General features: G+C 39.1%; 1 protein-coding gene across 1 annotated transcript in view; it reads left to right on the forward strand.

The window, feature by feature from the left end:
- Window positions 1-25,162, forward strand: part of adarb2 (adenosine deaminase RNA specific B2 (inactive)) — a 258,599-nt gene that overhangs the window by 217,100 nt on the left and 16,337 nt on the right. Inside the window, exons 5-8 of the mRNA XM_067435113.1 lie at window positions 5,473-5,641; window positions 10,875-11,026; window positions 13,099-13,267; window positions 22,563-22,744. Of these exons, the coding sequence (XP_067291214.1) occupies window positions 5,473-5,641; window positions 10,875-11,026; window positions 13,099-13,267; window positions 22,563-22,744 (672 nt within the window). The remainder of the gene's footprint in view (window positions 1-5,472; window positions 5,642-10,874; window positions 11,027-13,098; window positions 13,268-22,562; window positions 22,745-25,162) is intronic.

A 25,162-nucleotide genomic window follows, 5' to 3' on the forward strand; every position in this document is an offset into this window, starting at 1 on the left:
AATTATCTTCCGATGTATAAAAATAAGAGGAATAGTCTTAAGAGCCCCACCCCGGGCTGAACAAGTTTGCGACTAGATCCTAGGCCGGAACATTATATATAGGGCCAACGTTTCCGCCTGAACCCCTTTTGACGGTGCACCAGCACAAGGGACTCCGCCATAACAAACAGACAAACAAAGAAATGGTAAGAATAAACTCAAACTATTCGTTAAAGAGTGAGCAAAAGTTTAAATAAAGTATATTAAACCCAAAATAACGTTGTTGTGAATTGTTTTTACTTACTGCAAACTAAATTGACATTAAACACCTAAACAAACAAACCTGACTGAGGCTCTGTCAACAACTGTTACAGCGTACACATAACCAGTGGTGCCACCATAGACATCATCATATAGGTGTATATGCCACTCTATCATTTTGAGTTATATTAATAGTTTTTAATGACTCTGTACGATTTCCTCTATGATGCCATATTTCAGGTCAAGCTAAATATTCATGACATTGTTATAAAATTATTTGACAGAGTATTGACACTTAATGACAAATTCAACTTGTACCACTGTAGTTTAGGTCAAGAAATATATTCATGACAATGTTAAAAAATATTTTGACAGAGTATTGACACTTAATGACATGTTAATGACAAATTCAACTTGTACCACTGTAGTTTAGGTCAAGAAATATATTCATGACAATGTTATGAAATAATTTGACACAGTATTGACACTTAATGACATGTTAATGACAAATTCAACCTGTACCACTGTAGTTTAGGTCAAGAAATATATTCATGACAATGTTATAAAATATTTTGACAGAGTATTGACACTTAATGACATGTAAATGTCAAATTAAATTTATTAAAAAATCATGACATTGTAATAGCCTAATGACAGCCAACGTCAAAACCAACCACATGACAGTTTAATAATAATAATAATAATAATAATAATATATTTTATTTATAACGCACTTTTCATTCTGAAGAATCTCAAAGTGCAACAAAGGGAAAAAATAACAATACATGAATATCAAGTAAAAATTACATCTCAACATCATGCCGGACGCTGATGACGCTAGCCTGGTGCAAACTTCAGCCACCATGCAGTTCAAGCCCGAGGGAGACCACCAGTAGGCAGCCGACACCCAGAAGAGAGAGCAGCCGCAGCGAGCAACATCAAATGTCCTTCAAACCAAAACCAACCACAAATTCAAACAAAAACAGAAGAAGCGGTGAAAAAACGGCAAACAACGTCCTCTCAGTGGCTGCCAGCAATCAGCAACAGTCCCAATAGTAGCTCTGTTAGACTAGTCACAAACATAAGAAAATAAAATAAAATCTAAATTTAATAGTAAAGTTAACATGATTTGTGGGTGGAGAAGCGGCGAACAGACAACGCCAGCATCCTCTCCCCCACGTTGCCTAGCAACTAATGTAAACCCAAAAAGCAAAGTAGTTTCTTAAATTTGATAATTTATCTGCTATGTCATTTCATGTCATGTTTATGACAGGTTATGTTGTCTTGGTAATGTCAAGTTGTCATGACAAAGACACTGACAGGTTATGATGTATTGGTTTATGTCAAGTTGTCATAACAAAGACAACTCCGAAATGTCATCATTGCATTAAAAATGACATAATTAAGCGAATGACACTTAATGACAGTTGTCATAAACGTGCATAAAAACTCCTTCATATTCATGACACGTGTCATGTCATGATTATGAAGGTGTCATGTCAGACTTATGCACACCCCTTCAAGTAAAATATGAAAAATGAAAGGATGGAGAAGTCTTTGATTCAGTCTTTCTGCCTTCATGTAAATAGCAGCGGGGATGGTGTGAGTGAAACTGGCTTTTAAAGGGAATGGGAGATATGACTCTGATTGGTTTATTGCCTGTTATGCCGCAAAATACAACCATGGCTTATTAAGGCTGAATTTACACTGCAGGTCTTGATGCACGGTTCCGATTTGGTGACTATATCCGATTTTTTTGACGACCCGCTTACATCATCTTTTCAAAAGCGACCCGTATCCGATATTTGCATTTACACTGTACACTGGGAAAACAGCCCAAGATGTTCTTAACCGGTGAAAGGAAGTAAAACAGCGCGATATGCAATGGACGCAGACAAAATGATTGCACAATGTTTTGCTTTCTGCACTGTTTCACACATCTATAAAGTCGGCAAAACATTTCTCTCTTAAGGCGGAGAAAAAGAAGAGAGACCTTGACGGGGTTGCCAGGTTTTCACAACCAAACCCGTAGCCCAATGCTGCATGAAAACCGCAGACTTGGCAACACTGGATCGCCGTTTGTGTCCACCTGAGTTGACGTCATCCGCCTCCGTCCTTTTTTCAATGACGTACGACTCGCATTTACTGGGGAATATCCGATCTGTCAGCTTACATGGCAGACGCTAATGCACGCATCCGAATCATATCAGATTTATTACCACATATGAGTGAGGTCTGAATCCAGAATTCATGCGTTTTTTTACTGCTTACACGTTCACGTCATATCCATGCAGTGTAAATGGGGACAAAGAGACTAGGGACAACCCTTTTGGACCACGTCCCGGCGCTTCGACGTTAAACTAGCAAAAGTGGATTTGGGGATGCCCCATGTGCACCAGCGCCATGAGCTTCAGACCAAGTGCTCAGACCATTAAAATATGAGCCTATAAACGTCTTTTTATTTTATTACTTTTTTAATTTAATTTAATTTAATTAGTGTTTCTGAATATCATTATTTGTTTAGCTTTTTTATTATTATAACTTCATAATTCATAATTTGCAGGCAGAAACATACAGAAAAAGGGAAATGATATCAAAAAGGCCCCTGCAGACTTTCATGCCTTTTGTGTTAAAAAAATATTTAAAAAACTTAAAATATGTGCACTCACATGTATTCCGTAGTGTCCGTGATGTCAGCCATAGGATTCCGATAAGCTGTTCTGAAGCTTAAAGTAGAGACGAGCTGGGCGTCGCCATCTTGTGAGCGCGTCATCGCGTGTCACTCCCGGAAAACAGAAAATGGGCAAAAATTAGGGATGTGGGCGGAGCTTAGGTGACGCAATGACTATAGACGGCGGATAAATGGCTATCCACCTGTCACTCAAAGTAACCACGCCTTTAATTATGCAGAACTTTAAGGCTTTATATAACATAAACGAATGAGTTATAAAACAATTCACACCCTCACAGTTGTCATGAAGGTCAAAATTAGCCGTATAGGCCAAAACCACAATTTGTACCAGGCTGTAAACATGTTTTTTTCTGCTGTAAAGTGCTCTAGTGGCCAGTCAAGGAATTGCAGTTTACATTACTTCCGTATTGGCTTCAAGAGAGATCGCGAGAGGTTGCCGCTTGGTTTCACAGTAAGAATGTCCCATAAACCTCATATAAACAAGTATGAAAAAATGAGCTATTGACCGCTTCAATCTGCAGTTAAGATTCATTTGAACCCATCTCTCTTTTTTTCTGGCTCGTGTTTCATCTATTTCTCCTCTTCCCACGGCCTCTCACTCTCTCGGTTCAGCAGGCAGCGAAAGGTGGAAGAATGGATTTCAAAGGCTATGCCTTTAACCCCACCTCAATATTAGTTTTTATTATTGTTATTGCCAGGCAGCCGCGCTGGTGGCGGCTGGGCCACGGCGTGCAATTCCGTCTGGGCCCCGACTGATAAAAGCTCATATGTTGCCTCTAGCCTGCAGGTCTACATGAGGCAGTGAACTCTAAATTTTTGAAGCGATGGGGAGATATATTTTTTTCCAGCACGCAGAGCTTTATGGTTAAGCGTGCTGAGACATCCGCTCACACGCTTGAGCTGTTCTCCGGTCTCCTCCTGCTCCGGCCGTATCGTGGCCGAGCAGCTGTGAGACAGGTACAGCGGGCCGTGGCAGGTGGACACGCTTTGTGCCGGGGTTGTGGGTTTCGTCTTGCTGTGGCCGATGAAAATGTCACAGGAAAACTTTGTACACTGATGACCAGTTACTCATCCTTGTGTAGAGAACATCAGCAAAGAACAAGTTTTACTGTGGACTACAGCAGGATTTATAGTTGTGTAAGCTGCTTACTTTTTAAGCGGTCATGTCTGACATATTTAGCTTTTTCTGTTTTACTTGCACCAAATTTGGACTGTTGTCTCTCTGATCCAGTAAAATTCGATGCTAGAATGCAAATGCACACGTTTTACTGTGGCTGGAATTATCTGCCTTTACAGACTACATTAGTAGAGTATGTAAATACACTGCCGTTTATAAATTTGAGGTTTTTTAATGTTTTGAAAGATGTCTCTTTCAAGTATGCTCACCCAGGCTGCATTCATATGCTTCAATATACAGTAAAACACTAATATTGTGTAATACACTGTTTAATATGTTATTTTCAAGTGAAACATATGTATCTCAGCATCATAACTCCAGTCTTGAGTATTATGATCCTTCAGAAATCATTCTAATAGGATGATTTGCTGCTCAAGACAAATTTCTTATTATGTTGAAAAGGGTTAGTTCACCCAAAAATGTAAAAAATAAATACAAATGTAATTTTAAATGTACTCACCCTCAAGTTGTTCCAAATATATATGAGTTTCTTCTGCTGAACACAAAGGAATATCTTTTGAAGAGTGTTGGTAACCAGACAGATGATGGTAGTATGGGAAAAAATATTATGGAAGTCAATGGCTCCAACAGAAGAAAGAAATTAAAATTGTGGGGTAAACTATCCCTTTAAGACATCTACAGGTATATTTAAATGATCTCTGCTATAACTGACCAATGGCTCTTCACATATTCAATTTGTGAGTGAGAACACAAAATTGCTGTGAAATCCAATATTATTAACTTTTTCCCCGCCAAACACAGAATTTTCTGTTATTTGTGAGAAAATGCTCAAACTGACCAGACACAGAATTTTCTCTATGGGGGCGCTATTACGCATCAATTGTTAACTGAATCTCCTGATCAAAACACACGTAAGGAAGACGGAGAAAAACAACTGATTGTATGTAAGCAGACGCATATGTAAAATAACATGACCATCAACATTGATTCATATGAATCAAAACTATCTAATGTCACTGAATGAGATGTGGACCCAGGACGAGCTACAGGACTGAAGCATTAGAGGTGTTGATGAACCTGATCTTCTCCATCTGTGTTTGATCATGATCACTGAATCTAATCTGGAGTCAGTCTTTCACAAAAACGGGATTTTCTCAGCTTTTGTTCAAAATGTTGCTTTTTTGTGAAACTTACTCATACAAGTGTTAATAAAAGGGATTTTTTATTTTTATTTTATTTTTATTAGAAGAGGGTCATCTCCTTCTTTTGATATATTGCATGCTCTTTAGGCGATTACATTTTTGTGAAAATTATCAAAAACCCTGGCAGTGGCTGGCAACTTTTATTTGTTTAAAAGTTTCAATATGATGACTTTATGCGTTTGTGTCTTTGTGCTCCTCAGGTGTGGATCTAAGACAGGCCCAGGTGGTGGCGCTATCGACCGGCACTAAATGCATTAACGGAGAATATATCAGTGACCAGGGCCTGGTGGTCAACGACTGCCATGCTGAAATCACGACGAGACGAGCCCTGCTGCGGTTCCTGTACTCACAACTAGAGTTACACCTCAGGTAAATGACACACATTTAGATAAGATATATCAAGTGTCCCACACGTTCTGAAAAGTGGAGACAAAACATTTTAATCGCCCCCTTGTGGCCTCGGTATAGGTCATAAACCCTAGCCTGGATGCCAGCCGAATTTAGCCCCGCCCACAACATTTTTAGGTCGGGCAATTCGGTCTGGCCTCGCTCCATTGAGGAGTAATTATCTCCGAACAGAAACTGTTCGGACCAATGAAATCATCAGGGCGGGCTTTAGCCGATGAGGGACAGATGATCAACAGTAACGTAATCATCCACGTCATCAAAGGGGCTTGGATTATATTTACTCGAATCCTAAACGGAGAGCTTGTTTGTATCTGCATTCACCTTCATAATTTCTCTCAAAGATGATGATCATGTTGGGTAAGTACTTTGTGTATCAATAAACTTCTTTTATTTTTTTACAACACCGGCAAAGATCGTTTATTCCAGCGCGTGTGCAGGGTTGCCAAGTTTTTACAACAAAATCCACCAACTACTAGCCCTAAACAATAGCTTCTCGGGGTGTTCTCCGGGGGGAAAATTGCGTTTGGGGGGTAAGATGTGTGTTATTTTGGCAAGGTTGCCTGCTAAAATTCGCACTTATGGGTCTATATATCACATAATATTCGCTTCAACCCTTGGACATAGAAATCAACCGCGGAAAAAAACGCGGACTTGGCAACACAGTGTAGTTGAGCTCTGTCTGTTGACATTTGACAATGCGTCGCTTCGTTGCTCTGATTGGTTTGCTCCATTGGGCTGCGATTATGAGGCGTGTTTCAACCGAACCAGGAAAGACATCAATTGGATAGACCTACAAAGGTCTATCCAATTGATGTCTTTCCTGGTTTGGTTGAAACACGCCTCATAATTGCAGCCCAATGGAGCGGTTTCAGACTCATATTCTGACTAGAATTGAGTATGACCACGTCAGGCTACATAAACCCGACCTCTCTGTGTAATCATTTGGGGAGTGAACCAAACAAAAACAATGCTTTCGGTCAATTTAGCAACGTATCTTTAAGATGTCATTTCACTTGGCGGCCATCTTTGAAACGCCTCTTGGGCAAGTGCAGCTCCTATCTCTTTGAATGGGGAAACATCAAATTCTCCAAAACTGTTCTCCAAGTTTATGATAAAATTTCAAATTTGAAATCACCAATGAAATCTGACAACAACTGTCTCATAAATGTGGTTTTAAAACACGCAAATCACAACAACAAATGATGTGCTAATGTGCAATCCTAAATGTGCGTCTCACAATACTGCCAGTTTCTATAGCAACCATAGCTTCTAACGGCAGCTGCAGTGACACAATGACTTTACTAATCAATGATTGGCTCTTTTATTTAAAAGGCGGGGCTTATTCACCATATTGGGTGTTGCACTTTATTCCGTTCATAAATAATTGGAGTGCAATGTCTTCCTATATATATATAAAAAAAGACTTACTATATATATATAATATGTCTTTGATTTTAGGAAGTTCTCATCCCGCTGACGTTCAAGTGTTCATTTTTCCAGTAAGATTGTTTTTTGTTAGTTATTTGATGCTATAAAAATGGGGTGTAACTTAATGTGCTTGTTTTTCGGGGTCTAAATGACATCTTTGCACGATGTCAACGTCCACTTCTTGTATTTTTTGGCTTCATTTATCGACAGTATATGGAAATGGAGACACGTTGTCCTTCTTTTTTTTTTACAGTCAACAGACAGACAGACAGACAGACAGATAGACAGATAGACAGATTGATTGATTGATTGATTGATTGATTGATTGATTGATTGATTGATTGATTGATTGATTGATTGATTGATTGATTGATTGATTGATTGATTGATTGATTGATTGATTGATTGATTGATTGAAAAAACTCATCCTGTATGATTTATAAGCCTTTTGAAAATTGGGGACCGCTGCTGGTCCCCACAGTGTAGGTGATCTCAGGTTTTACTATCCTTATGGGGACATTTGGTCCCCACAATGTAATATAAACAAGGGCAACACATACACACACACACACACACACACACACACACACACACACACACACACACACACACACACACACACACACACACTGCATTGGCTTCACTGTTTAAATTGCAACATTATGATGCACATAGCAGAACTGATTATGTGTTTTTTTAAAGAAACTGCTTTAAAAAATGACTTCAGGAATGAATTGAGAACAGCATGATGTGTATATGCATAAATAAAGTGATGCATTATGATATTCATTGTGTTCCCCTAAAACACATTAAAGCAATGTTCTGTGCTCAAATGTGAATGCTCAAATACCATAGAAAATGACTTCAACTTGTTTATAAATTTGTAGAAAGAAGCAAAAATCAAAATTCTGGTAATGCACTTGCATAGGAAGTCAAGTAGAAATGTGAAGCTTGTTTCTTGTTCTTTTGCCTTTTGTTCTGGTATCTTTGTGCATGTCAAGCCTTGTGAAAAAGAAGTGCATTTAATTGTATTAAATGTGCATTTGTAGTGTTCTTCAAATCTGGGAATATTTGTGTTTCCGCATTCCACACCGTCTCGCGCACAAGCCTTTCAAAGCTGTGGTATGTCCACCGGCCAAAGTAAATAATATATATATATAAATGAAGGTACTTGCAGATAATATAAATTATCAATTAAATAAAGGCCACTGATGTGCACTTGAAGAAAGTACACTTTCATTACTATGTTTCTTATACTTTTAAAAAGTGAACTTTGTTACAATGTCAAACTCAATGTACTTTAAAGTAGCCTACATTTGAAAGCATGATGTTTTAATAATCTACTGTTGTGCTTTAAAATCAAGCGTAGCATTAGTTCTAGCAGGTCACGTTAGTCAAGCTGATCACGTCTACCTTTAGGAATACGACGTCGATCCGATATATTCAATTCCTGACATACACGCGTCAATAGAAATGACATTCAAGTGTAATTTAGTTTACCATAAATCCTCAGTCCATTCGGCAGTACACTCAGCTATTTGCATTTAATATAAATTTAAACACCCAATTAAATGTATGAATCTATTACATTCAGTTCACACTTTTTATTTTTGTTGTCTTGAAAATGTACTTTTTTTTTTTTTTTTACTTTTGATGACAGGTGCTAAATAAACACCTATAATGTTTAATAATAAGTCTTGTTGCCATAATTTTGACTGTGTCAGTGAAGCCAGTTTCCTAGAAAATAAACAAGTTTATTTATATTATAACAATTTATGAGAACCAAATGTATAAAGTAACATTGCAATAGAAGTCACTCTGTGAGTTGTGAAGTGGCAATTACAAGAAACAAAGTTGTAATTGTTACATTTAAAGTTGCATTACACTGAAAAAATATTTTAATCCATTTGTGTTGTGTTACATGAATGATTTGTGGTGCGTTAACTGAAACTGGGCTGGGCTTGTTTAATTCCCAGCATGCTTTGCATTTGGCTAAATCGAGAGAGTATGTGTTGTTATTTTATAGGTAAAAGTTTTTTGAGCAAAATGAGAAATGGGGAGACTTGATTGTGTTTAATAAAGTTTAATATTCAATTATGTTGGAATTATTAGAACATTTTAAATGATTACCGTGGTGGAGAAGAGTGGAGCATTTGCTTAGGCGGTGGACTAAAGCAACTGATGTCATAATGGCTTTGCTGAAGGAGCTAATGCTTAGCATTTAAGATGCTAATGTGTGTGATTGCTAGCTAAAAGTTTGTTAACTAGCTAGTGTCGTATTATAATTCAGTTGTGTAACATTAAAGTATATGAAATTGAATGTCTGACTCTTGGCAGGGAGTAATATAAAATTCACTTTAAAACGACTTAATTTAGTCACTTAAAATGTATTCATTCTATGATGTTGAAGATGCATGAACAAATTATGCTTAGTTAACGCAATTGATGCATGTGGGACCGATATACACAATTAAATAATGTACATCCAACGCACATTTTTTTCAGTGATATTTAGTGAGTTATAAAGTCACATCAGTGACATATAAAATGACATTGTGTCACAAGTCGCATTGCGGGTAAAGTTGAGATTATGAGAAACAATTTTGCAATTGGAAGATTTAAAGTCAAATTGTGACGCATCAAGTCACGTGGGACATGTCAAGTCAAAATTATAAGAAATAAAATGTAATTTTATGATATAAGATCATAATTAACTTTTTTTGTTTTACTCTGAGACAGAAATGAGCATCCACAGTAATTTAATCTTGTCATTATCCTTTTCTTTCACACAAAAAAAGTCAAAATCATTTTCTGTGCTAATCAACAGCGTGCCACAGAGCTTGTCGAGAATACTTGGCAGGTGTTAAACCTGAGCTCCGATAGAGCTTTAGGCAAACAACAGTTTCTCACAGAAGCACATTTTATACCTGGAAAAGAACTTAGATGTACTTTCAAATTTCAATTCTTCATTCATAAAGAATCCGCATTATCATTTCAGTCTGGTCTGCTGTTGGAAGCATCTTTGTGTGGCGGCGAAGGCTCGAAATGTCTTCCTCGATGTAGCAGATTGCTGCATAGAAAAGCCTCCTGTAATGTCATATTTGCATACACATCTTCCCAGAGTGCATTATCAGTAGCTAAATGGGCCCGCTCGGCTGAGTCTGGAGTCTAGTTTGGAAGATAAGTCATTATGTTCTGCAAATAAAATAGCACAACGGCCATCAGCTGCTTCCTCAGTAGACAGATCTGGAGCAACACGACTCCCACCCTTGACATCGCAGGTCATTTGTGTAATTAACACAGCTTAGGTGCCAATTAGAGACGATGAGGTTTGCGTATGTAATGTGCTCCCCGTGCACAGTTCACCTCGTGCACTATTCCGAAACGTCTTTTGTAAGATGTCACAGTGAGGCGCTAATGCTAATTATGATGATATGTGTAAAAGTGGGGCGGCTCTGCAGGAAACGATGTGTCCTCCCTACAGCTGACTAGCTACAGATCATCCGGGTTAAAGAATTACAGCACGCTGTTCTCTCGGCCATTCATTTTCGCCTTGTTCTGACAGAGTAATAGCGTGAGAGCGAGAGGGGAATGTGACAGTGACGGAACTAGCCTTGGTCGTGGCAAGGCCAATATTTGTCTCCTTTGTGTCTTCGGACCATTATTAGCCGGGAATGTGAGCGGTGAACACTTTCAGACGTGGTTGTTTCTCATGTCTCCCCTCTTTCTTCTTTCTTCCCGCCTGGGGTCTGCGATCACTCTGAAGCAAAAGGAAAGAGGACTGGGAACAATCGATCTTCGTACGGCACAAAGACTCCTGTTTGAGACTGAGAGAGAATGTCCTCTTCCACATGTACATCAGCACTTCGCCCTGCGGGGACGCCCGTGTGAACTCGCCGTATGAAATCACCTCTGATTGTAAGATTATTTGCTTGTCTGTAACATCTCTTCTGCTTTTTTGCACATGATGTATCTAATCAACACTTGAAAGTGTCCAAATGCTATATGTGTTAAGGTTTCATGTGGGTTTTAAAAAATTCAGTGACTCTAAAAATCTCAACATGTTTTCCTTGCACCTTGAGTGTGAATGAACCCATAATAATCGTTATTGTCAAAAATGTTTTTGTTAACACTTTATTTTGATGGTCCACATTAGACATTGTACTAACTATAAATGACTTTGCAACTACCAGTCGGGGATGGATTATGAAGCGGTTTTGCCCTGGGGACCAATATAACCCCTCCATTTCTACTCGCTCCACTCCGACTGGGATTCAAATCAGTGTTTCCGGCATGGGAGGCGGTCACACTAACAAGAACACTAAAGATTGCAGCCTCTAGTGTCAGTTATAGTCTTGAGATCAGGGGAGTGAGGTTTACCCGCACAGCTCTTACTATCTGGCCTCCATTACACTCACCCCCCTAAACCTCACTGCCATCCGGGTCATGGCACCAATGTAACCCCTCTGGTCCAACTCACACAAATCTGAGCGGGATTTGAATCCAGTATTTCCGGCATGGGAGGCGGGCGCACTAATAAGAACATTAAAGATCACAGCCTCTAGTGTCAGTTATAGTGAGACTCTTGAGACCAAGGGAGTGAGGTTTACCAGCATAGCTCTTACTAGCTGGCCTCCATTACACTCACTCCTCCAAACCTCACTCCCATCTGGGTCAGGGCACCAATAAAACCTCTCCAGGTCCACGCGCTCTGCCCCAAGTGGGATTCGAACCATTGTTACCAGCGTGGGGGGCAGGTGTACTAATAAAGACCTCTGCCTCTAGCGTTAGTCAATAGATCGGCTCTCGAGATCAGGGGAGTGAGATTTACCTACACAGCTCTTACTGGCTGGCCGCTGTTACATTCTCCCCCTTAAACCTCATGCCCATCCGGGTCACGGCACCAATATAACATCTCCGTGTCCACTCCCACCGCTCCAAGTGGGATTCGAACCAACGTTTCCTGCATGGGAGGCAGGTGTGCTAAGTTAAAGACTGCAGTCTCTAGCATCAGGTGCTACACTCTCCGAAAGAAAGGTACAGTGCTGTCACTGGGGCAGAAAAAAAGTGAAAAAGTACATATTTTTACCTTACTTACCCCTAAATGGCACATATTAGTACTTTAAAATTAAATTTTTAGTACTGTTTCGCTTTTAGGGTACTGCCTCAGTGGCAGCACTGTACCTTTTTTTCTGACCGGTGTAGTGTGCCTCTTGAGATCAGGGAAGTGAGGTTTACCCACACAGCTCTTACTAGCTGACCGCCGTTATCCCCCTAAACCTCACTCCCATCTGGTTCACATCACCAATGTAAGCCCTCTGGTTCTACTCACACCACTCTTAGCAGGACTCTAACTGCCGTTTGCAGCGTGGGAAGAAAGAAGGAAGAAAAAAAACAGCCTTTAACATCACCTCTTGAGGGAATTTATAGGTAGTAGAATCTCTAACGTGGACCATCAAAATAAAGTGTAATGTTTTTTTGTTTTTTCCTTTTTTTTGTTGCATTTAAGCTTTAAAAATGGACTAAAAGTAATCTAAAATTTTAATTTTTAAATTTTTAAATATTGAAAAATATATACTGTATATTCATATCATTATTACTAATGTGGCATCCACATTAATCTTAAAATGCCTTAATTTTAAAATGCACTTCTTTACATTTAGGTGCAAGTGAAATAAAATGCATTTGCTTTTTTTTTTACTCACAAATATCATAATTCATAAGTATTCAGGTTTTTGAGAAGTCGCATGACATTTTACAACCAGAACTAACTTTGCCTTTTCATAAAAGGGGCCAAACTATCAGATATTTTAGGAGACTTTTGAAATACTGACCTTGACAGAAAGTCATGAGGATCGTTTCAAACTAAAGTTGAATTGTGCGAATGAATTGCAGTTTTAGTGTATTTTTTTAATAAATTAATACATAAGCCATTTAAAATGAGCATCATTTCCAAAATTGACCCCATAACACTCTTTTTTTTTATTCAGTGCACAGCAACAGACACTTTGTGAAGAAGTTTCACAGCCACCTACGGACAAAGATTGAATCAGGAGAGGGGACACTGCCCGTGAAGTCCGCTGGTCCCGTCCAAACGTGGGACGGAGTCCTTCAAGGAGAACGTCTCATCACCATGTCTTGCACCGACAAGATTTCAAGGTCAGTATCAAAAACACTGAACATTCACTCGAACTTCTGCACAAAGAAAGACAGGATTCAAACATTTAGGGCCGATTCAACATGTAGAATCAGCGTTGGGCCGTTGGTGAGAGAGAGAACTCTGATTGGCTGTTCAGCTTAGCGAATCAGTGCGAGTCTAGCAATAATAGCAAAACAGCGTGCAAAGAAGTCAAAATGGTACAGATAGAAGGCTGTTCTAAATTTACGTCATCTTACCGAGTGTTCCTGGGCAAAATTGTTAAAGGGGGGGGTGAAAAACTCAGTTTCAGTCAATCTCATGTCAATCTTGAGTACCTGTAGAGTAGTATTGCATCCTTCATATCTCCGAAAAGTCTTTAGTTTTATTATATTTATAAAAGAAATATGGGCTGTACCGAGTCTTTCCGGGAAAAAACAAGCGCCTGGAGGCGTATCGAGTGGGCGGAGCTAAAGAATGACGATCGCGAACAAAGCAGTAAAGACACACGTCCTCAAGCTTGGAGGAACCCATGGCTATCAATCTCAGCTAATACAGATATGATCCAGAATCAAATCTGAAGCAGAAATAAATTGAACAGGAGAAACAGCAGCAGCAGGACGTCCGTCTCTGTGGTATGGACTGTATTTAGTGGCCTGTCAACATTTGTGTGTCTTTACTCGCAGTTTATGAGGACATGATACGGTTTATGGACTATTGTATGCGACTAAACCTTAGCAGTAGCAAGCAAAACGGTTTTGCACGTCAGACTAGTGTAATGTTATACATAGAACAACAATGAAGTAACCGTTAGCGCATTTGAATGACGAAGCACGCGATCGTGTCGTTTACTGATGTTTACTCACGCGACGATAGCCAACAGCACAGACATTTGAAGCAGTTTTACTCACCGGCTGCTTCCAAAGCAGGACCGAACCTTTATCGTTGGGACCGCTCCGTCAAAAACACACTTCTTTGGTATGATTTGGTGAAGTCCTGTGACAGCAGTGGCGTGGAAATCCACTTTGAGACGCGACTAAAGCGATGTTGTAAAGCTTCCCGTCATTTCTGCGTTCAAATCGGTTCAAATGCAGCGCTGCCTTCCCAGAATGCTGTGCTGAAGCGTTGAAGTCGCTCGATGTCACCCATAGGAATAAAGTGGAGCGGGGGCGCGACATAAGTGTTCACGGACGACTGGATCTGCAGCTGAGAGTGTTTATGGGCGTGCATTTCCTCTCTCGCTGTAGTCACGCGCACGCGCACCCTACCGGGAGAAGAGCCCGTACGGCCCATACAAGGACCTTCCGTTCTATTAACGTCAAGTCGACCCACACTCGGAAAAAAACTCTCCGAAACTTGTGAGAAACCGGAAGGAGTATTTTCGACACAGAAATACTCCATCAAACGTCCAACATTAGTTTTTGAAACTTTGTCTATGTTTAGGATGGGAATCCAAGTCTTTAACAGTGTAAAAAGCTCAGTATGCATGAAACGGCATTTCACCCCCCCCCCCCCCCCTTTAATATTAACATGAGCGGAGTAGAATAAAGAACATGATCAGCAGGATTGATATTTAAATGCATACTCTTGTGTAATCAACGCGCCATCCTAAATAACCCTGTCTCTTGCGTGATACCCAAAATTTAGAATATTCCTATCTAATATGATTTATGACTTGCAGGGTTGGCAGAATAATAATCATACACGGTGTGTTAATAGGCCAGAGGAGAACTGGCACCCCGACTGAGTCTGGTTTCTCCCAAGGTTTATTTTTCTCCATCATGTCCTAATGGAGTTTTTGTTCCTTGCCACTGTCGCCTTTGGCTTGCTCAGTTGGGGACACTAAAATTAGGATCTAAGTTATTCAACTAAATGTACAAATTAAATTTATTAATTAGGTCATATTTAATTATATAAACTATCCAAATCAATTTTTGTTGCAATATTGTCCTGTTTAACACTGTGTAGCTGCTTTGAAATGATCGTCATTGTAAAAGCGCTATATAAATAAAGTTGATTGATTGATTGATTAAAATTTTAAGCACACGCTAATTATAGAAGAATATATCGGCAGAAATTGTCTCAGCGACAACACCGTCGGCTTTCACCGCTGCCGGTTCTTTGATGCTGGGTTGGTGTGTCCCGGCCTTTATCCTTTAAATGAAAGAGATGATGGAGTTGATGGCCTGCTTAATATGTGTATTTTTAATAGCCTGGATGCCCGCCGAACTTAGCCCCGCCCACAACATTTTTAGTTTGGGCAGTTCGGTCTGGCCTCGCTCCATAGAGGAGTAGTTATCCCCGAACAGAAACTGTTTGGACCAATGAAATCATCAGGGCGGGCTTTAGACGATGACGGACAGATGATCAACAGTAACGGGATCATCACGTCATCAAAGGGGCTTGGATTATATTTACTTGAATCCTAAACGGAGAGCTTGTTTGTATCTGCATTCACCATCACAATTTCTCTCAGAAATGATGATCATGTTGGGTAAGTACTCTGTGTAACATTAAATTATTAAAAAATTTTACAACACCGGCAAAGATCGTTTATTCCAGCTTCACGAGCAGACAGAGTTGCCAAGTTTTTACAACAAACCCGCTAACTACTAGCTCAATACAATAGCTTATCGGGGGGGTTCTTCTGAAAAAAAAAGGTCTTTGGGGGGTAAAATGTGTGTTATTTTGGCAAGGTTGTCTGCTAAAATTCACATTCATGGGTCTATATAACCCGCGGACATAGAAAACAACCTGCGGGGGGGAAATGCGGACTGGGCAACAGCGCAGTAGAGCTCTGTTGATGTCGCTTCGTTGCTCTGATTGGTTGTAGGTCTATCCAATTGATGTCTTTCCTGGTTTGGTTGAAACACGCCTCATAATCACAGCCCAATGGAGCGGTTTCAGACTCATATTCTGACTAGAATTGAGTATGACCACATCAGGCTAATATTTTTAAGGATTTTTTGGTAAATAGAAAGTTCAAAAGAACAACATTTATTTGAAGTAGATATATTTTGTCATTATAAATGTTCTTGGTTAAACATGGTTAAAAGTATTAATAACTTTTCTGCCATCATGTGACATATAGGCTAGTTCTAGTCAGAAATTGTCATTTGACATAATTTTGAAAAAATATTTTGTCCTGCAGCATAAATGTAGCCTCAGTGTCCAAGGTGATATTGTGCCATTTTAGACCGATCCCAAAATTTTGAGCAAAAGCTCATTATATATTTTGTATTGTGCACTCATAGTTCCATACATGACTTATTGTACATATACTTATGAAACTAATATTAATCCAATATATACATTACAACAAAAAAAAAGTGATATGGATTACAAAAACACATTATAAAATAAATTGTTTATTAAATTAAACGCTTTAAAATTTGTTGATTTAGTTGATTTTTCTGCACAGACAATGTACAAAGTATATAATATTTGACTTCCAAAGTGTATCCTGAAGCTTTTTGAAATAAGAGAATGTCGGGATAAATTAAGAGGAATGCATATGTGTAAAAAAAAAAAAAAAAAAAAAAATAGATGTATATATGTCAGGGGTAAACCAATGGAATAATTTTGAGAAGGAATTCAATTTAAGAAATTGTTTAAAAATAAGGTGATAAATAATGATATAACTCAATATAAATAATTGGTGTATGTAATAATTAATTGTATTAATATCTGAAATGTTTACCTTTGTAATTATCTAGATTTTAGAAAATGTGTTGTGTGACTTTATTTCCCTTTCAGTCGGTCATGTTCGATGACGAATTGGGAAGTATGTCTCCGTTCCCTCCTTCAGGGATCGAGGGTAAAATACGTAACTGAGACGTTGTATATCTTTTACTAATCAAATAAGAAAAAAAATGACGCTCATTAGATAAATATGTATAAAAGTGTAGGTATAATAAGCAATGGCTTATGCCTACTACAACATTTTCAGTTTTTATGTATTTATTTTTAGTTTTATTTATTATGAAAAATGGTCTGTAATGACCGAAATACAAACAATAATGAATGAATAAATCTCTGAAGTGTGATTGTGAAGCGCAAGTGCTGGACAGCGTATTGATTTAAGGTTTATTTTTATTAGAGGATTAGTTTTTATGAAGTCTCGTTTAAGCACCTATATAAAAGGTGACTTTTATATAGCATTATAATGGCCGAGGGAAAGGTTGGTGTGATATTTGCCTTGAGGAAGCGAGTTATCCCAAACGATGCTCTTTGAGACTGGCGTGATCATCATTATTGTTGAATGACGAGCTGTGCTTTGATAATCCTAAAATAATAAGCTTCTGTCACTGATGAATCAGGCACATTAAGTCCAGATTAACACAGTGTTTTTTATTTCCATATGCACTGGTCAGGCATAACGTTATGAAGTGAATAACACTGATGACCTCTTCATCACGGCACCTGTTAGTGGATGGGGATATATTAGGCAGCAAGTGAACATTTTGTCCTAAAAGTTGATGTGTTAGAAGCAGGGAAAATGGGCTACGGTAAGGATTTGAGCGAGTTTGACAAGGGCCAAATTGTGATGGCTAGACGACTGGGTCAGAGCATCTCCAAAACTGCAGCTCTTGTGGGCTGTTCCCGGTCTGCAGTGGTCAGTACCTATCAAAAGTTAATGCTGGTTCTGATAGAAAGGTGTCAGAATACACAGAGCATCTCAGTTTGTTGAGTATGGGGCAGCATAGCCGCAGAACAGTCATGCTGACTCCTGTCCACCGCCTAACGCGCCAACAGTGGCACATGGGCATCAGAACTGAACCACGGAGCAATGGAAGAAGGTGGCCTGGTTTGATGAATCATGTTTTCTTGTACATCACGTGGATGCCCGGGTGTGTGTGTCGCTTACCTGGGAAACACATGGCACCACGATGCACGATTGGAAGAAGGCAAGCCGGCGGAGTTAGTGTGATGCTTTGGGCAATGTTCTGCTAGGACACTTGGATCTTGCCATCCATGTGGATGTTACTTTGGCATCTTGCTTAATAATTTTGTGAAAACCCTGATCATTTTTTAAAATAGAAAACAGGTATTTCAAATAGAAATCTTAAGTAAAATCATGTCTGATCCTAACCCTAACCCTATCCTGAATACATTATTAATTCACTTTTAAACGGTTTTAATGAAGTCTCTCTCTACAAGATCTTAAGGCCCCCGGAGCTCTTTATTGGCCCTCAGATTGAGACTGCATTAGTGTAACAGGTGATATGGGAGGATGGATATTTGTTGAGGCAGTTCGCCTAGAGACTGTGATCACTCCAGTTTCAGACATTGTGTCACTTTCACATGTATTTCTCGATGTCCACACCCTCTATGAATGTGTGAATCTCACTACCCAGATAACACACACACACACACACACACACACACACACACACACACACACACACACACACACACACACACACACACACACACACACATGTTGGTCTATGTGGTTTACAGGGACTCTCCATAGGCGTAATGTTTTTTATACTGTACAAACCGTATTTTTTATCCCCTTACACTGCCCCTGCCCCTAAACCTACCCATCACAGGAAACATTCTGCATTTTTACTTTCTCAAAAAAACATCATTTAGTATGTTTTTAAGGCCATTTGAATTATGAGGACATTTGATATGTCCCCATAAACCACATTTATAGAGTAATACCAGTGTAATACCCATGTAGTTATACAAATTTGTGCCCTCATAAACCACATAAACAGGCTCACACACACACACACACACACACACACACACACACACACACACACACACACACACACACACACAGCTGTTTGAGCTGACTGCCATATGCTTGATTTAATTATTACCATCAGTTGGCTTCTGTTTGTTTATGCGCACTTGACAACCTGAGAAGTGTGATTGTGAACGTGTCCGTTTACTTGTACTGTCACACCCACTTCTTGTAAGCAGAAGTCAAGTCTATGATTTGTTAATTTCATGGAGTTAGGGTTAATATTGAGATATTCTCAAAACGTCCTTTTGACTAAAATGATTCAAATAAGACATTTTAATTTGCATAAAGTTGCTTGCAAAACCATTAGGATTTTTGACTTTGTGTTATTTGTCCCCTAACTTTCTCAGTGGTAATTCTCATTCGATTCGATGGAAGTTCGTTTCCGCCACAGAAAAAAAGAAAAGAAAAAAGAAAAAAAGGTTTTTTTTTTTTTTTCTGACTTTATATATCAAAATTTTAGGGGGGAAAAAAGTCTGTGAGATTAAAATTGTGATATAAAAAGTTGCAATTGTCTTTTAAAATGGTTTATTCTGTGGTGGAAACAAGCATCCAGAAGATCTCCATCACTGAAATAGTAAATATTTACATATTTAATTAATTTAGCACAAATTAAAGATAGTATAAATATAAATATATAGTATAAATTCTTTTTAGCTTTTTTAGAGCATAGCAACAGTATCTAAGGGGTGGGGCTTAGCAGAGGCTATTTCAGTACCAAGGAAAGTGTGCCTTTTTTTCTTGCAAGCTTTTCTTTATTTCCTCTTCCCTCATTGAAGTGTTTGGAACCCCTTCCTTACCAAGCATGAGGGATTATACATGATCACGATGAAAACATGCTCACATTTATACCAGTTGACAAATTTAGCGGTAAATCAGCAAGCCCCACATGTGTGTGTGTTAGGCTGAAAACAGCGACACGCGTCACACCAAGGTGACGCTCTCTCCCCTGGGCCATTAATTTGACCAATCAGATTGCATCGCCCAGGACCACAAGGGTCTGATTCTATCTGGCTAGGTCATCGTGCAGGGTTAAAGTAATTACTTACAAAAAAACCCACACAGAATAAGACAGAATAGAGCATCCAGATCTTTTTTCTGAGTGCCACTCCTTTTCTATTTTGTGTCCTGTTGAGTTATCCCGCTCTTTTGTTGAGCCCACAATTCAGAGGGGCCGTTGATCAAGGTCACCATCAAGAGCAGGCTGGAAAACAGGTTTAAAGTCCTTATAGTCCCTTATAGACCAGCTCCATTCATCTGCACTGCCCTCAACCAGCTCACCCTGTTTTTCATCCTTAGTCGCAGTCATTTTTTTCATCCCTTCATCATCTTCCCTGACCTCACATCATTATCCCCCATCCCCCCCTCCCGCACTCCTCCGCTGCCTCCGTTCAGCCACAGGAAAGCTGCTCTGTGTGATACATGTTAAAAATTTATATTTTTCATAATATATACTTTGTAATATTACGATATTGTTAAGAATATGAAATATAGAATATTGTAATATAGAATAATTATAGTAATAAATTAATTAAAACTTTAAAAATACAAATACAAATAAAATATTAGATATATTGAGAATTTAAAATAAAATGAATAAAAAGTGTATACCCCACTGCAATTACATTGCAAAAAAAAATTAGAATTTTTATGTATTTTGTTTCCAGTAAGTTTATAGCATAAGTAATATATAATATTTTAATATAAAAAAAAAAAAAAATATATATATATATATATATATATATATATATATATATATATATATATATATATATATATATATATATATATATATATATATATATATATATATATATATATATATAATATTAATAATAATACATTTTTTTAAATAATTTATTAGATATATTAAGAATAAAAAAATATATTTAAAAAAAATCTGATTGATAGGCCTAATGACATGAAATATATCAAATAATAAAACTACGACAAGGTATTTGTCTTATTTTATTCATCATAACGGTGTTTGTTAAGTTTAGAAGGCATTATCCTTCTGGTTATTGTTGACCCTGGACTCGATACGGAGAGATTGCTACTTTTGCAGAGTTATGATGTGTTATTATTGTTCGGAGGCAGTAAGGTACGCCAGCTGATTGAGTGGAGTGGATGTTTAATTAAGTTGATGAGTGCTTTAATTGAAGGCATAAATGGCATGCCTGTGAATATGATCCGTCATATTCCATTTGAGTTTTATGTAGATGAACGCATTATTTTAATGATCCGTCGTTTTACAGCACTGGAGGGAGGGGGTGCTGGGAGAGAGGGAGGGGTGAGGGAGGTTAGGAGGAGGGTACGAGGGAGGGTCTCCCCTTTACGTTTCTGCAGCAGACAGAGGGCTTTTCTTGAATGAGAATTAAAAGATGTTTTTAATTTGAGCGTTGCCTCCTGGGTAAATTAATATTACAAGGCCAGTCGTTTATGTTTTGGTAGAAGCTCAGACAAACAGAGAGAACAGAAAATCATTTTGTCTGGATAAGCAGGAGGTTCCACAAGCAGACTGTTGCTCAGGTAAATGGATTTGAGATGCTGGGCGGCAGCTCTTAAAGAGCGACCTGTGTTAATTGACTGCTTGGGAAAGCAAAAACTATAATAGCTTATTAGTCATGAACAGGGACTAGCAGAGAGAGAGAGAGAGAGAGAAAGAGAGAGAGAGAGCGAGCGAGCGAGAGAGAGAGAGAGAGGTGCTTGCAATCATTACCGGCATGATAAAGAGGCATTAATTTAGCAAAGGAACAATGATGTAAAAAATGATCTGCTTAATATTTGTAAATGATTGCGCTTTTTATAAATTCATTAGCTTACAGTCTAAAGTTAGGAACAAAATGTTTATTTAGTATAGTGAAATGTTGCATCTATCTGTCCATCCATCCATCCATCCGTCTATCTATCTATCTATCTATCTATCTATCTATCTATCTATCTATCTATCTATCTATCTATCTATCTATCTATCTATCTATCTATCTATCTATCTATCTATCTATCTATCTATCTATCTATCCATTCTTCCATCCCTCCATCCAAATTGGCTGAAACTCCAATATGATTGGCTGTTTTAATACTGAATTAATACAAAGGGCACTTATGAAGAATACATAGTTGCTGTAAATTACAAATGTCAGATTTAGCTAAATGTGTTTTACACCTGCTGATCATGAGTCTTCCTGTCTAAAGGTCTGATCACATTTACTGTTGTTTGTCATTTTGATAGGAATACATGCCACTGTGCATTTGTATGAGGTTGAAATCTTTTCCCCTGCGCAGATTTCGCAACAGGTTCATGCAACAGTTGTCCATGCTGATTTGCCGGTTTTAATGTGTTTTTTTTTTTTTGATGGTTTGAAAGGGGGTTTTGTGTGAGCTGTGCTTCATATATAGATACACAATTGACAATAGACAACGGACTGTGAAATTCCACCAAAATATTGCTAGTATGACTGCTCTTTAAGTAGCCATAATATGTTCAAGTACACTTAATGTCTATAGTCAAAAGACTCGGACGAGAGTACACTTTTCCTAACTCTTTGCACTCTCTACAGGTGGAATGTGCTCGGCCTGCAGGGGGCGCTGCTCAGTCATTTTGTGGAGCCGGTATATCTGTACAGCCTGACGGTGGGCAGCCTGAGACACACGGGTCACTTCTCTAGGATGATGAACCACAGGCTGGAGAGAGTCGGCCCTCTGCCCAACTGCTATCGCCGTAACCAGCCTTTACTCAGCGGTATTTCATTTTTTCTATTAACTAAATGTTTAATAGACTCTAAACAAATAGTATGTGCTTGTTTGGTTTGTTGGAATTCATGGGCGTCGGAACCATTGTGTGTGCGTGGGACAGGACCCACCCACATTTTACGACCAATGATATTGGACCCACTCACTTTTATCGTCTCTAATTCAGCACATGTCTGGTTAACTACCCCTAACTAAGAAACACTGATGATTAAACACATTAGACGCTTTATTTCCACTTTTCTAATATTTTCTCAATTCTTATTGAAAATAAATGCCTTTCTAATCTGATATGCGATTGGAAAAGGGAGTAAAGCGAGTGTGGCAAAAGGCAGATTCGAACCTCTAATCGATTTGCGTCAAAACTTGATGACAAGTGTTTACCCTTACACTATAGCCACGGTAAATAACTAATAAATAATAATTTTGTCTGGCCCAGTCAATCTTTTAGTAAACATCGCTATATTTGTATTTAATGTAAAGGGCATCTAACATTACTCCAGTAAACAAAATTCTGAGCGAGCGGACCCACCCACTTTTTATTTGCTTCTGACACCCATGTTGGAATTAGAAAATATGAAGGTCCCTGCTAAAATGCAGTTTCCTGTTGTAAGTAGTCTTACTTGCACTGCTCCAAGCAGGATTCTAACCAAAATCAACTGGGATGGGAGGTGGGCTTCCTAGGAGGCTAAAGAGGGGACGAGAGTAATGGAGGCTGAGTCGTAAGAGCTGGTGCCATGTCTCAAGATTCGCTCTAGCGACTTCACATGCCCACCTCCCATGCCAGTCGACTCTGTTTCGAGTGGTCTCATGTCCACACAGCTTTCAAAGTAGATGAAAGTAGATGGACGAGTTTGACAAATGCACAGTACAATTGTTTTTATACTCTACCCGATGTCAGAGGGCAGCACTTAGTCATGTCATTTACAGGACATTGGCTCAGAGGGATAGAAATAGTAGCGGAATCCGCCATTGTATTCAAAGTTTAGAACATACTCATGTCTATTTATCTCCATTAATTTTTTGGGACCTAAACACATATTTGTACTCTTTCAACCACGAATTGTGGGTACTTTCTGATCTCCTAGTAAACGCTCATCAAGTTCTCCGTCCTTTTTTAGCGTTTTGCTTCTTCTGTTTCAGCGTGTTTTGCATCGCTCTTTCCGCACTCTTCTCAGTAATGCACAATATGTTGTGACTGTGCGTATGTAGCGCAGGACAGTAAGAGCTGTGCGTGTAATCCTCACTCCCCTGGCCTCAAGGATGCTAAAGCCTTGTTAGTGCGCCTGCCTCTCACGGCCCCGGTTTGAATCCCGCTCGGAGCAAGTCAAGTAGGACCGGTTTCATTTGGTGCCGTGACCAAATGAATGGGAGTGAGGTTTAGGGGAGTGAGTATAACGTATGCTAGTAAGAGCTGTGCATGTAAACCTCACTCCCCTGATCTCAAGAGTCATGCTAGCAACTGATGCAAAAAGCTGCAGACTTTAACATCCTTGTTAATCTGCCTGCCTCCCACGCCGGAGACCTAGGTTCGAATCCCACACAAAGAGGGTTGAATAGGACCGGTTTCATTTGGTGCCGTGACCCGGATGGGAGTGAGGTTTAGGCGAGTGCGTATAACGTATGTTAGTAATAGCTGTGCATGTAAACCTCACTCCCCTGATCTCAAGAGGCAACTGACGCTAGAGGCTGCTGTCTTTAGCATCCTTGTTAGTGTGCCCTCCTCCCACGCCAAATCCCACTCAGAGAAGTTTGAGTAGATAGTTTTACGTAGCGCAACCCAGTGGACTCTTCTGTCTCAAATCAGATTGTGCATGCAGACACAAAAATTGGGCTGCAATTTTACAAACCATCCTTAGACCAAATATTATCGTGAATAGTTGTGAAAACGAGGACAACCAAAGAATACTTTGGGCTTTACACTAGCAACCTCAAGGTTATGGGTTTAATTCTAATGGAACACCCATATTAATAAAATGTACAGCATGATCGCACTGATAAACCTTACATCTTGCCAAAGCTCTAGCAGATGTGACCTTAAGCGCACGGAGGACACTCTGTTTCGCTCCATCACTTTGTTAAACTGCTCTCTTGAGCCTCAGTATGGCAGACGGACTGCTCTATTGGATCTACCCTTCCTCCAAGTCAATCTCATCAAACGCCTTATCACTGCCATTGAAAAGAGAGAGATCCATTCACTCTTCCTCACACGCCCAGTGGGCCGCATGTCTCCGGCATGACCCCTTTCAGTACCATTGATGAGCTTCTCTTCTTTTGTCTGGTCTCTCTTGTTGGGGAAAATGGACTGGTTATTTTAGGCATCACCATCATAAAGGGTGCAGAGTTCCCAAGAAGCGTCCGAGATCTCTTATCATAAGGAAAGCAAATGGCCCCTTCAGTCAGGAAGCTA

Source organism: Pseudorasbora parva, chromosome 24, assembly GCF_024679245.1.
Source record: "Pseudorasbora parva isolate DD20220531a chromosome 24, ASM2467924v1, whole genome shotgun sequence".
In the NCBI taxonomy this organism is placed as follows: Eukaryota; Metazoa; Chordata; class Actinopteri; order Cypriniformes; family Gobionidae; genus Pseudorasbora; species Pseudorasbora parva.